Source organism: Mus caroli, unplaced genomic scaffold (genome assembly GCF_978045245.1).
Source record: "Mus caroli unplaced genomic scaffold, Mus_caroli_1 scaffold_9, whole genome shotgun sequence".
Lineage (NCBI taxonomy): Eukaryota > Metazoa > Chordata > Mammalia > Rodentia > Muridae > Mus > Mus caroli.
The window spans coordinates 61,362,797-61,376,043 of NW_028227264.1; the positions used below are offsets into that span (position 1 = coordinate 61,362,797).

At 43.7% G+C, this 13,247-nt stretch overlaps 1 protein-coding gene across 1 annotated transcript in view; it reads right to left on the reverse strand.

The window, feature by feature from the left end:
- The window catches only part of Mypn (myopalladin), a 96,262-nt gene that overhangs the window by 44,581 nt on the left and 38,434 nt on the right, over positions 1–13,247 (reverse strand). The window contains exons 5-7 of the mRNA XM_021174306.3: positions 11,237–11,348; positions 9,946–10,017; positions 464–605 (exon numbers count right to left, since the gene is read on the reverse strand). Coding sequence (XP_021029965.1) covers positions 464–605; positions 9,946–10,017; positions 11,237–11,348 — 326 coding nt within the window. The remainder of the gene's footprint in view (positions 1–463; positions 606–9,945; positions 10,018–11,236; positions 11,349–13,247) is intronic.

The following is a 13,247-nucleotide window of genomic DNA, read 5'->3' on the forward strand; positions in this document are numbered from 1 at the left end:
CACTGTAGAGACCAGGCTGCCCTCAAACTCTAAGATCAACCTGACTGTGCCTCCCGAGTACTGGGATCAAAGGTGTGTGCCACCATGCCCAGCCTTAGGAGATATTCTTACAAGTGATTTTTATGTTAGTTTAAGAGAGTTGAACAGATCTTTTATACATATGGGCGTTTTTGCCTATATTTATGTCTGTGTACAACGTGCTTACAATACCCACAGAGACCAAAAGAGAGTGACAGATCTCCTGGAACTAGACTTATAGACAGTTGTGAGTTTCCAACTATGGCCTCTGGAGGAGCAGCCAATGCTCTTAACTGTTGAACCATTTCTCCAACCTCTTTATGTCAGCTTTTTTTTTTTTTAAAAAAAAAACATATATTTAATTTGTTTTTAAAAAACATAAGAGCAGACCTATATGAAACCCTTATTTTTAAAGAGTAAAACTATCAGAAAAGCATCAACTTACTCTTCTGTAAGATCCTGAAGTCAGGAGAGTCTTCTATTAATGTCCCTTCTCTGTACCACTCGACTTTCGGAGACGGGGCCCCTTTCACTCTGCACTCAAAGACAACCAGCTGCCCCTCAGAGGCTGACAAGTTCTGCAGCATCTGGGTGAGAAAGAAATACCGCTATAACCTATGCACTTGGGGACCACACCCCACTCCTGGTTGTTAGGGAGGCCCTCTCCACCCTTGGATTTCTTCCCACATCTTCTATGTTTCCAGCAGCTTTACCCCAAATATAACACCATCCAACCCTCCCAAGGTTCTTTCCTCATTATTATTCCTCTTTTAAAGATTTATTTAAATGTTTGTTTGTTTGTTTATGTATGAGTACATTGTTGCTCTCTTCAGACACACCAGAAGAGGGCATTGGATCCCATTACAGATGGTTATAAGCCATCATGTGGTTGCTGGGATTTGAACTCAGGACCTCTGGAAGAGCAGTCACTGCTCTTAACCTCTGAGCCATCTCTTCAGCCACCACCTCCTCATTGTTCTTCTTTATCTCCATTTTGGTGCTAATCAAATTTATTAACTATTAGGTAAGAGTAAAGGAGTTATTTTTTTAACTAATTTCTGTTATTATTTGTTAGTTTTCTTTATTTCTTTACTCATTCACTCTATAATTTGTGATTTTTTTTAAACATTTCTTGTCTAACTTATTGTATTTGTCATTGCTCTGACACATTCATAACCCTTGTCTAGTGATGGGGGAACCCCACCCCCCAATAGCTATGAGCAGTGCCTTACACACAAACCCCCCCCCCACAAACCTACTTAAAAATATTACAAAGTAAGGTGGTTTTGGTCACCTGAACAGTTTGCAAGCACGAGTTTTATAGGTGACAAGGTCTTGCCCCAGTGCCCAAAGGTTGAACTCTGGCTTAATGCATACTTCTGTTGACTCTTAATTCAGAGGTGTCTGTGAATTAGCATCATGACAGCCAGGGGGCACTGTAGTTCAATGTTAGTATTTTCTTCTTTATAGAGTCCCAAATTTATTTGCTGAAATCATTCATGACCCAAACAACAGAGTGGTTTCTGAATTAATAAAAGTGCTATTGGACTGAAAAGTCGAGTCATCCCTCATTTCCCCTAGGAAGCAGGCAACATCCATGAGTCACTGTATGCTCTGCTCTTCCCTGACCTCCGAGACAATGCTGTGCTCAAAGTCACCTTTGGGGCCTATGGAAACCTTTAGTGCCAGTCAGAAATCTCTCTGGAATTAATGGAGTTTTTATTACTTCTGAGGCAAACAGGTTAGAAAATAAATCAACTGTCCCCAGTAAAAAAAAGAGTAGTAGCAGAACGGATTGTATAATTGATATATGGCACGAATTAAAATGGATCTATACAGAATGAAGTCAATCTATACTATACATTCTAACGTGGCTTGTGGCTCAGTTCATTTGCTAAGCCGGTCTTCAGCAGAGGGTCTGTGAAGTCCTTTTGCAGAAGGACCCTCTCGAGAGGCTGTGTCACAGCTAAGAGAAGCCCTGTCTCATGGTTGTAATTTTTTTCATTTGACAATGAAAGCAGAGACCTGTGTTCTATTTGAGAGGTCAGCCAAGACACCTGCAGTGCTACTCTGTACAGAGTAGGCCTGCTAATGTCTATGGTAGGAGGTAGAAGTTCTTCCTAGCAGGGGTCAATACCCAGAAGGGAAGAGTCCAAGAGTCATCTCACAAGCCACTTAAAAATAGTTGCTGAGAGTCAAAGCCATTATTGTTTCAAATTGTAGGGATTTTTTTTTTTTGTCTTTTTCTTCCCCCCTCCCCGCTACCCCTTGTCTTTTTCTTAAAAGTTTATTGGCATCATTTTTTATTTTTAATTACGTGTATATGTGTATGCTTCTGTAAGTTTATGTGGGTGGTGTGGCTTCTGAGGCCAAAAGAAGGCACCAGGGCCCCCTTGGAGCTGGAGTTACAAGCTGTGGTGAGCTGCCTGTAGTCCTCTGAACTCTGGTCCTGTAAAGCAGTTCAGACTCTTTACTGCTGAGCCTTTCCTTCAGCCCCACAGTCGAGCCATCTTGCTGGTGCTGTTTTGATTTTGTTTTTTAGAATAAAGTGGCCTTGTTAGGTAGCTGAGGATGACCTTGAACTCTTGATTCTCCTGCCTCCATCTCCTGAGGGCTGAGAATCAGCGGCGTGCACCACTAGGCCTGGTAAATCCAAGGTCTTCTACAAAGTCTCATAAAGAGATGTGTCTACTCACACATACAGATTAATTAGGTAAGCCATTAGGGCATGGTGTGGATGATGCTGCATTAGTCAGGGCAGTAGACCTCAGGCATCCTCTGATGCTGTGATGCTGATGTGGATTATACAATGTGTCTCCCTAAACAGTTGATACAATGTGTCTCCCTAAACAGTCTATACAATGTATCTCCCTAAACATTCACATGTTAGAAGCTTGTTCCCTCATGTGACAGTGTTAAGAGGTAGTGAGACCATCAAGAGGTGAATTGAGAGGGGTTGTTAACTGGCTCCTTTTCTCTTCCTTTTTTTTTTTTTTTTTCCAAACTAACTTTTATGTATGGTGTTCGCCTGTGTGTATGTCTGGAGAGCACAGATCTATGCCTGGTGCTCAGGGAGGCCAGAGGAGGGTGCTGGATCCTCCTCAAGAGCTGGAGCTATGGATGGTTGGGAGCTGTTGTGTGGGAGCTGGAAACAGGGCACAGGTCCTCTGGAAAAGCAGCAAATGCTCTTAACCGCCGAGCCATCTCTCCAGTCCCTTCTTTTTCTTTTTAAAACCCTGATTCTCTGCATGATTCTCTTCCTATTCTCCACCACAAGAGCATCACCAGAGCTAAGGCAATACCACTGTTAGACCCTTGAAACGCCAAACCTCTAAGGTACACAAACCTCTTTCCTGTATAAAGGACCCAGCCTTTGGAATTCCATTGTAGAAGCAAAACCCAAACAAATACACACAAGGAGCACAGACTTGACTGCATTCATTTCATTTCAGTCAAGTTAAATGAGACAGTCCCCAACTGAGAAAGCCCAAGTTAATCTTTACTCGAAATTATGGATCTGAAAATAAAGTCACTATAGTCAAAGGTCCACATTCCTCTGAGGTCATAACAATGGCCAAAGTGCAAATCTGTGGTTTTTTGTCACCACAGAGTTTGAGTTCATTCATTACACACCCGGTAATCTGGAGAGTCTCTGTGACCAGGCAGCCCTGAGCCCTTTGTCCCTGCTCTTCTTGAAGATATTCCAAAAATGGAAGCATTTACTGCAGAAGAGATTTGAAAACATGCCTGCTTTGTCCCGCCCGGTAGCATCAGTGCTGTAAATGGGGGTTCCTGCTTAGTGGATCTTGCCTGGCAGGCTCAACGCAAAGATGCCTTCACAAACAGCTTTTCAGCCAGGCATAGTGGTGCCCTTTAACCCCAGCACTTGGGAGACAGAGGCAGGTGGATCTCTGTGAGTTTGAGGCCAGCCTGGTCTATGTAGTGAATTCTAGGGCCACCAGAGCTATATAGTGAGACCCTGTCTTAAAAAGCAATCAAACAAACAAGCACCCAGCCAACAAAACAAAACAGAAACAGTAATAGCATCTCTCTTATTGGTTAAAATACATTATCAGTTAGGAGCACTTGTTCTTGCAGAGAACTAAAGCTTGATTCCCAGTATCCACATTATGACTCACAATTGTCTCTAGCTCCAGTTCTAGGGAGTCTGATGCCCTCTTCTGGCCTCCTTGGATACAGGTATGGATGGAGTGCACATACATATATACAGACAAAATACAAAACACTCATCTGCATAAGATAAAATATTTTTAAGTATAGCTCCAAGGTTCATGTTATTATTTATCTTTTTAAATCCAGATGTTTCAGTCTCTTTAGGCATGAAGCACAGGAATGTGTGTAGTGCCTTAGGCTGTAGTTGGTCCAAAAAAACTTAGTGATATAAACCATTGGGAGATGTCTAGAGGGCTCAGCAGGCAAAGGTGCTTGCCACTAAGCCTGAGGATATGAGTTTGATTCCAGGACCTACATGGTGGGAGGAGAAAACAGATTCTCATAAGTTGTCCTCTGACTGCCACACTTGCGCTATGACAGTTTGGTTGTCATGGGTGCCCCGGGCTAAGGATGCAGAAAAGTCTCTGGAAATGGTGGGCTGGGAAGAGGGATGGTGAAGCCTTAAGAAATCTGGATCTGGCCACTGGCCCAGTTATTTCAGGGTTTCCTGCCTCTGCTGTTATATAATGTAGGGCTCTTCAAATTCTCCCTTCCCCTGCCCCCTTTCGATCTTCAAGTTACTGCTGAAGCCGCCAGAGCTAGGGCTGAGGCAGCCTTGAAAGCCAGCCAGGGCAGCTGCTGTTGAGTGGGAGGTGACAGGAGCAAGATTCTAATTTGGTCACCTCCCTCCCTCCACACTCAAGACGTGTGAGTGCTGTTCTCTTCCTAAGTAGAGTGAAATGTTTTTGATGTTGCAAAGAAGAGGAGGAAGGATGGTCTAGCTCCATATACAGAGTGTTTCAAAACACAGGAAGGGTGCTGAGATGGCTCAAAGGGAAAGGGTACTTGTTGCTGAGGCTCAGAACCTAAATCCCATCCCTGAAAGCTACAGGGTAGAGGGACAGTCCTGACGCCTGCAAGTTGCCTCTAATATTATGCATGCATCTTACCCACCCCCATGCCAAATAAGTGAATACATGTGAAAAATAGAAACAGGGCATAGAAGGTGGGCTGAGGATGTAACTCCGTTGGTAGAGAGGTTGCCTAGCAGGTACAAAGCCCTGGGTTGAATTCCCAGCAGCTGCATAAAAGCAGGTGTGCTCACGGATACATTGTAACCCTGGCACTCAGCAGGTGGAAGCAAGACCAGGAGTTCAAAGTCGTCCACTGCTACTTAGAGAGTTTGAGGTCAGCCTTAGGCTTTGCCTAAACCGACTACAAAGCAGGGGCTAGGGATGTAGCTCAGTGGCAGAGCACTTACCCAGCATTCACAAGCACATGGTCATCTCACAACAAGCCAACCAATGGCACCGGCACTCTGTATGAATAAGCATATAGGCACCCATGGTCTGCTCTTAACAATGCCACCATTTGGTAGGGCCATTCTCCTTTTCACTTAAACCTTCTATAAGAAGAATATACAGGCTGGGTGGTGGTGGCCCACATCTTTAATCCCGGCCCTCTGGAGGCAGAGGCAGGTGGAGTTCGAGGCCAGCCTGGTCTACAGAGCAAGTTCCCAGACAGCCAGGGCTACACAGAGAAACCTGGTCTTGAAAGCCAGCACTCTGCCCTCCCACAAACACCCCCAGATAAAATTTAAAAAATGAAGATAAGCATTTTCTATCACCAGGACAAAAAGGAGTTAAATAAAACTCCACTCTCTAATCACTGCTTTTAAAAATAAAATTGATGTCTTGCCATAATTGGCAAAGAAATGCTTTGTTAGGCTGTATAGAAAATGAGTCACAGGAGCTGTCCCGGCCAGAAGTCCCTAAAGAGGTAAACAGAGACCGAATAACCTGGACTGATGTATGCAAATCACCTGCTATCAGTGCTCAGTGGCGTAGTACCATCCTTGGTAACTGTGACTCAGATATTCGCTAATGACCCTGGCAGTGACGGTGACCTCAATCCTGCCCTCACTGACGGAAACTAACGCAAGCACACTGGGGCTGATAAGTCTCTCTGGAATCTGAACCTCAGCCTATCCTGGTGCCCCACGTCCCTGGGCAATCCTGATCCCATTTATGGAGGTAAAAGCCTACATGCAGCGGGCAGAAAAAGCCTCCTCATAGCTCCCATCTGTGTACCAAGAGCTGATTTCCTACCAGCAAGCTAACATTTTAGACTTCACCGTGTCTAGTGATCAATTAATTTCCCCATTTTTATGTCAAAGGCATTTGTGTCTGCCACCCAGATCATCTAATTAGAAAGAGGCAACCAGAGACACCTCAGTTAAAGCAGTTAGAATGGGTGCTATGAGTGACCTTGAGAGCTAAGTATAAAGAATTAGTATTAAAGGGTCCTATCTGACTCCCCCTGTGCGTCTCTGTCTGTGTCTTCTTCTCTCTCTTTCTTGCTCTCTCTCATGTTGAGGGAGAGCAAGAAAGGGCTTTGTGCTTCCTAGGCAAGTACCTAACCACTGATCTACACCCTGAACCCAGAGTTTTTAAAGGAAGGAAAGAAAGAAAGAAAGAAAGAAAGAAAGAAAGAAAGAAAGAAAGAAAGAAAGGAAGAAAGGAAGGAAGGAAGAAAGGAAGAAAGGAAGAAAAAGAGAAAGAAAACTAGCTGCTTTTGGAACTTAGCTTTTGAGAAAGAATCTTTCTATATAGCCCAGTCTGGCCTTGAACAGCCTCTCTCTGTCTCGGCCTCCTGACTGTTAGGAATATAGGCGTGCATCTTGTCCCAGATTGCCCCTTTGTAAACTTCAATCTGCATATTACACAGAGCTTTCAGGATGACTGGGAAATATAAACAGCTTTGTCTGTGTTGAATGTACAAGGCATGTGCTCTGAGCAGAGTGAATCTTAGTACACCTAAGCTTTGAAGTCGGGGGGTGGTGGTAGGTGCTGAGAATGGGAAGGCAGGAGACTTGATTGGGATCAGATGTGTATTTGGTGGTTTGGCTACTTTGGAAGAGTTAGCACTGTCTCTAACCTGTAATAAACGGACATGATATACTGCTTTATTTTTACGACACTTTTATGCCTTATCTTAAAGCTATATGACTTAGCAGTGCCAATAAGAGATGACAAAAATAGGTTTACTGACACACAGACATATATATATATATATATATATATATACATATGAATATATAAATATACACATTTATACACACCTGTACATATACATAAACACATACATATATATCACACACACATGCACACATATATACACAGAGACATATGCACAGCTGCACATACACACACATACACATACATCACACATATACACACAGATACAAATATGCACACACACACACACACACACACACACAGAGTCAATCCACAATTCCACTCCACAATTTCTCTTCAGAGTCTTGTATCTACTAAATCATGACATGTTGTTTTCCTACTTCCAGTCTTTCACAATCGTGAGGCTGAAACACCAGAGGCAGAATATTAAGTGAATCTTAAAAAAAAAAAAAGCTACTTTATTCACATAAGGAATTGTGTCTAATTGACATGGAAATCACTCTAGACTCCATGATGACAGAGATCCCTCTAGACTCCATGATGAGTTTGGGGAAGCCATCTTGAAAGATCTCATCCAATAACGCAGAGTTCCCCTTCTGGGACAGTTGTGGATCTAGCAAGGGTTATCGGTACTGCTAGAAAAGACCACATTTGCCATTTTTCTTAAAACTGGGCTTCCTCGTCTTGGGCATTCTAGACATTTGGGGATAGATAATTTTTTGCTGGAGGGCAGGGGCTGGCACCCTGTGCACTCACTGTAGGGTACTTAATATCTCTTCATACCATTACCAGGGCCTGCTCATGTGACAACCAAGTATTTCCAGATATTACTAATGACCCTCGGAGAACAAAATTAATCACAATTAATATCTGTGGCTCCAGCCATATTTCTTTTAGAAAAAAATCTCCTTGGAACTACATGCATTGTTCATACTAAGAAGAAAATCATGGACACATTTAGTTTTCAAAATATAAAAAATCCAATGTGATTTATTTCTCACCTTTGAACTCATTGTCTTGGGCAACGGTGTGTGCTGCACATAGACTCTCAGTGTTAGAAGTGGGAAACCTGTTCTGACTCCGAATCCGACCATTGATCAGGCTGCGACACTGGCTGAATTTTAGTTTCATCTCTCTGACCCTCCCTTAGCGTTTCCCTCCGTAAACAAAAACCTCTGACGGAATTTTCAAGTTCAAAACACAAAGACAGGGGGATTTGGAATTTGATGATTCCACAGTCGCTAATACCACAGAATAGAAGAGCAAGCTCTGTGTCCTAAGCCAGGCTTTATGTTAAATCTCTAAAGATCATTTAGCTCTGTTTCCTTGAGCACCAAAGCCAATCCCCTAACCAGATTCACCTGAAAGTCGGGATCCATTCAGAATCATGTCACGTGATCTCCCCGTCAAGAGATCTCCCTGTCACGTGATCTCCAGGAGTGCCAGTTTTACAGCCTTTAGACTGGTCAGAAAGGTCAGTGTGGTTAGCAGTGAGTGCATTTCCCTCATTATGGAAAGTGTCATTAGAAATCAGAGACTCGGATGATGTGGAGGTACATAGTCTATGGCCTGAGGAACAACCTGTGTAAGTTTTATGGTCATCTTACCAGTGATGCTCCGTCTGTGAGATTGCAGTAACAGGAAACACAAAGAGAACGTGAAAGACTATTACCCAGTCAGAGCAGGCCTGACTGACAAGACAACCGCGGCAGTTCAACGAGGAAAGATACCCCCCAGCTCCATTCCCTGCTCCCCCTCCTGCAGGGACCATGGCCCCACCTCTCCTCACTCTCCAGGGTCCTGGCCTGCTGCCTACATCCCACATGATAGACCCTCCCATGATGCCAATGAGGGGTCCTCCTCCTCTGGGATGATGCCCATGGGACCTGCTCTAAGAACAAGGCCATCCATGGGAGACTTCATCTCTGTGATGCCCGGGCCTCCCTCACCTGTCCTGTGAGGGTGGCCACTCTGCCTGGCGTGACTCACCAGACAGATAAGAGCAGACGGTTCTTTATCAGTTTTGTGTTTCTTGTTCTGTTTCACCAGGAGATTGCTGCTGTGCTGAGCCTGAGAGTTTTTTTTTCTAGCTGCCTGACGAGGAAAACTCCACCGCCATCACCACCCCTTCCTAACAAAATAGTTTTGGAAGGGAGAAGTGAGATTTAAAAAAAAAAAAAAAGTGCAGTTGACACTTGTAGTGTGAAAGTTGGAAATAAAATTGTCAGCTGTTTTAGTAAAAAGAAAAGAAGGAAGGAGAAAAGGAAGAAGGAAGAAGGGGAAGAAGAGGAGAAATAGGACAGAGGAGGAGGAGGAAGAGAGAAAGAAGAGGAGGAGGAGGAAGGAGAAGGAGAAGGAGAAGGAGAAAATCTGAGAGACTCAGACATGGGCTGGGGATGTAGCTTAGCTGATGGAGTCTTGCCTAGCACACACAAGGCCTTGAGCTCAGTTCCTAGCAATGAATAAATTGGGTGCAGCGGTATACACGTATCACCTCAGTACTCAAAATATTGAGGTAAAAAGAGACAGAAGTTCAAGGCCATCTTAAAATACATAGTAAGTTCAAGGCCTGTCTGGGATATATGTAATCCTAGCTCAAAAAAGTAAAATGAAACCAATAAACCTAGACCTAGCTGTAACACCATAGAAACTTCTGAAACACAAAGTTAGTCCTACACTGTAATCCCAAAAGACAAATCCTGAGATAAACTGCTGGTCGAAGGTCCTTTGTCTGGTGTTTAAAGCCCTGACAGAGAGAGGAGTCTTATTTGGTTACCTTCGTAAACACTGGCGCTGCAATGATGGGCTTCCCGTTCAGGCCTTGCAAATAGTTGGTAGGACTCTGACACTGTTAGAGAGAATCAGCAATACAGTCACCATTACCAATGTTACTGAACAGATAGACCTAAAGATAACACATCTACAGGCCTTGTCACCTCAAGTCAAAAACCTTGTTTTCTAAATGCATAAATCATAGACTTGAGATTGTAGACCAAATCTATTGCATTTCTTCCTAGGTCAGGCTGGCTGTAAAATACACTCTCCCAACCCCCTGTAGGTCTGTAAGTAGCCTTAACCTGAAGAGGGCTTATCAAGTCCCTGGGGCTACACAAATCACGATTTAAAGACCAATGTGTTTGGATTCAAAGCTGACTTCTACATTACTGAAGAGGTTAGATAAGTAATCCTGAATATTTTTTTAAGTTGTAAATCATACTTTAAAATATATTTATTTAGATCATCATTAACAGGCAGCAGATACACTTAGAAAGTATAATTTCATATTTTAAAGTATGTGCACAGATAAATATTTTAAAATATGAATAGAAGATGGTTGGAAGTCTCCCTAGCAATTATTACTGTGGACTGGAGAGATTTATCTGAGGAACAGGGGTTAGAGATAGAACCTTGACTATAGTTAATTTTTTTAAAAAAAGATTTTCTTTTAGTGTTAGCTATGTGCATAGGTCTATATCTCTGTTTGTGCACATGCCTGCCAGTATCCATGGAAGCCAAAAGAGGCAGCTGGATCCCCAGGAACTGGGATTACAGTTGGTTGTGAGTTCAAAGTAGGTGCTGGGGCCTGAGTCAGGTCCTCTGCAAGAGCAACACTCGATCTTAACCATTGAGCCATTTTCTCCAGCTCTGCTTAAAGTTTTTCCTTAATATGCTTCTATACATTGGGTGTTTTCTAATAAATATCATCACTAACTTGAAAGATGTCTTTATTATCTCTCTAAAACAACAAACCCACCAACTTCTGCTTGTGTTAGTAAGGAGAATCATTCCAAGTTCCATGAAAGAAAGGAAAGATGTAGGTCCATTGGTTCACATGTGATTAGCATTTTTTATAAAACCAGGGTATTGGGGATTAACCTGTCAAGTGTCTTTTTTTCTATGATGTTTTCCCAAGGAGTTGGGGACTAGGTTCCCAAAGCTGTCAGAAGCCACAAGCTCTTGCGGCAGAAGGACACAGTGATTATCTTAATGACAGATTACACATGAGGAGCATGACCCTGCCATGCAAGGTGGTCATGGTCACTTGTGCTCGACCTAGATTCTTGTACCTGCTGGACGGTGGACACTCTGGGCTGGGCCGCCAAAGGCTGGGCTTCTGCTGCTGGAGGAATGGCTGCAGAGGTGGTGGGAGGTGAGGACACCTCATTTGGCTTCTGGATTCTGAGGAATTATTAAAATATAGATTACAAAACCTAACTATATGCTCATGACAAGTCTCTTGGCAAAATCAGTGATGTCAGCACTGCTTACAGTTGGACATGGTCTTTGATACTATCCTATAAGTATTCACCCACATTCCATTGCTATATACTGGGCAATGCACACATGAAGACAACTTCATGAAGACCTGAGGCTCACACGTGATGGACACAGTGCAGGCTGCAGATGATTTATAAAGATTTATTTTGCTGTCACTGTCTCTATTTCTTTCTCACTTCTTTTCTTTCCTTTCCTTTCCTTTCCTTTCCTTTCCTTTCCTTTCCTTTCCTTTCCTTTCCTTTCCTTTCCTTTCCTTTCCTTTCCTTTTCTTTTCTTTTCTTTTCTTATTTTTCCCTTCCTCCCTCCCTCTCTCCATTCTTTGTTTTTTTTTTTTTTTCTTTCCTTTTTCCTTTTTAAAGACAGGGTTTCACTGTGTAAGCCAGGTTGGCCTTGAAGCTACAGAAATCCACTTGCCTCTGCCTCTCCAGTGCTGGGATTAAAGGTCTATACCACTAAATTTAGCTCTCTCTCTCTCTCTCTCTCTCTCTCTCTCTCTCTCTCTCTCGCTCTCTCGCTCTCTCGCTCTCTCGCTCTCTCGCTCTCTCGCTCTCCCCCTCCCCCTCCCTCTCCCTCTCCCTTCCCCCTCCCCCTCTTCCTCTGTCTTTCTGCTGGCTTTGAACTGGCTACATAGCTGAGGGGGACCTTGACCTTCTGGTCATTCTACATTTACCTTCTGAATGCTCTATGAATGCTCTAATTAGAGGCATGAGCCCCTATGCCTGTTTTATGTGGTGATGGGAATCAAATCCAGGGTTTTGTGCTAACTGGGCAAGCAAACCACCGATGGCTTCTTCTCTTCCCGTGTCAAGCAAGAAAAGAATTGGGGGGGGGGGAGCCCAGGCTTTATAAATCTTTATTTCTTGGATTTTCCCTGGCAAAAATAAAAATATTCTAAAGTCAACAAGCTCTTCAAATGTACACAAGTTAAAGAGATTTGAACCAGGAAGTACTCTTGAGAAGAAGGCTGAGGGGGAAGACAGAGGCCTGGGGATCTGGCCAGAGGACCGGACAAGAGAAAGAGCCTAAGGCAGAGAGGAAGGCTCTGGGTGAAAGATTCTTGTTTTTCAAAAGAGCCCTGGGAAACAGGAAGCATCGGGCTTAAAGGGCCCCTCGTGAACTTGAACATAGGCCTCTCACCTATGGCCATGAGGGCAAATAACCACTGACCACTGACAGTGGACTATTCTATTCTTTCTTTAGTCTGGATGCTGCTTCTCAGCTTCTTCATCTCTAAAATGGGTAAATAATCACTTGGCCAGTAAAGCTCTCAGTCGGGTTAAAGGGGGTAACTCCCATCAGATGCTTTGAGGATCCTCACTTTTGCTACGCTCAGTAGAGATGCCTGTGAAATCTCTGTACAACCAGGGAGGACATACGGACACAGAATGAATGTTTCTCCTAGACAGGCAGCATGTGTTCTAAGAAGCAAAATTGCATGCCTTCCCAGCACTTGATCAGCTCTGCAACAGGAAAGTCTCCTTTCTTCTTCTCACAGCTACTGCGTAGAAAGACTGCTTCCTAACCTTCACTGTAGCCAGACGTGACCCTAGGATGAATTTTTGGCCCATGAGGAAGAGGGGTATGTGCAGCTTAATTCCAGCACTCGGGGAGGTAGAGGCAGGCAGATCTCTGTGAGGTCCAGGCCATCCTGGTCTACAGAGTGACTTCCAAGACATCCAGGGATGTACAGAGAAACCTTGTTTTAAAAAAGCAAGGGGAGAGATTTCGGGTGTGGGATGAGGGGAGAGGGAACTCAAGAGGAAGGTTGGTATACCCCTCTCCTTCCTCTCATGCTGAAGA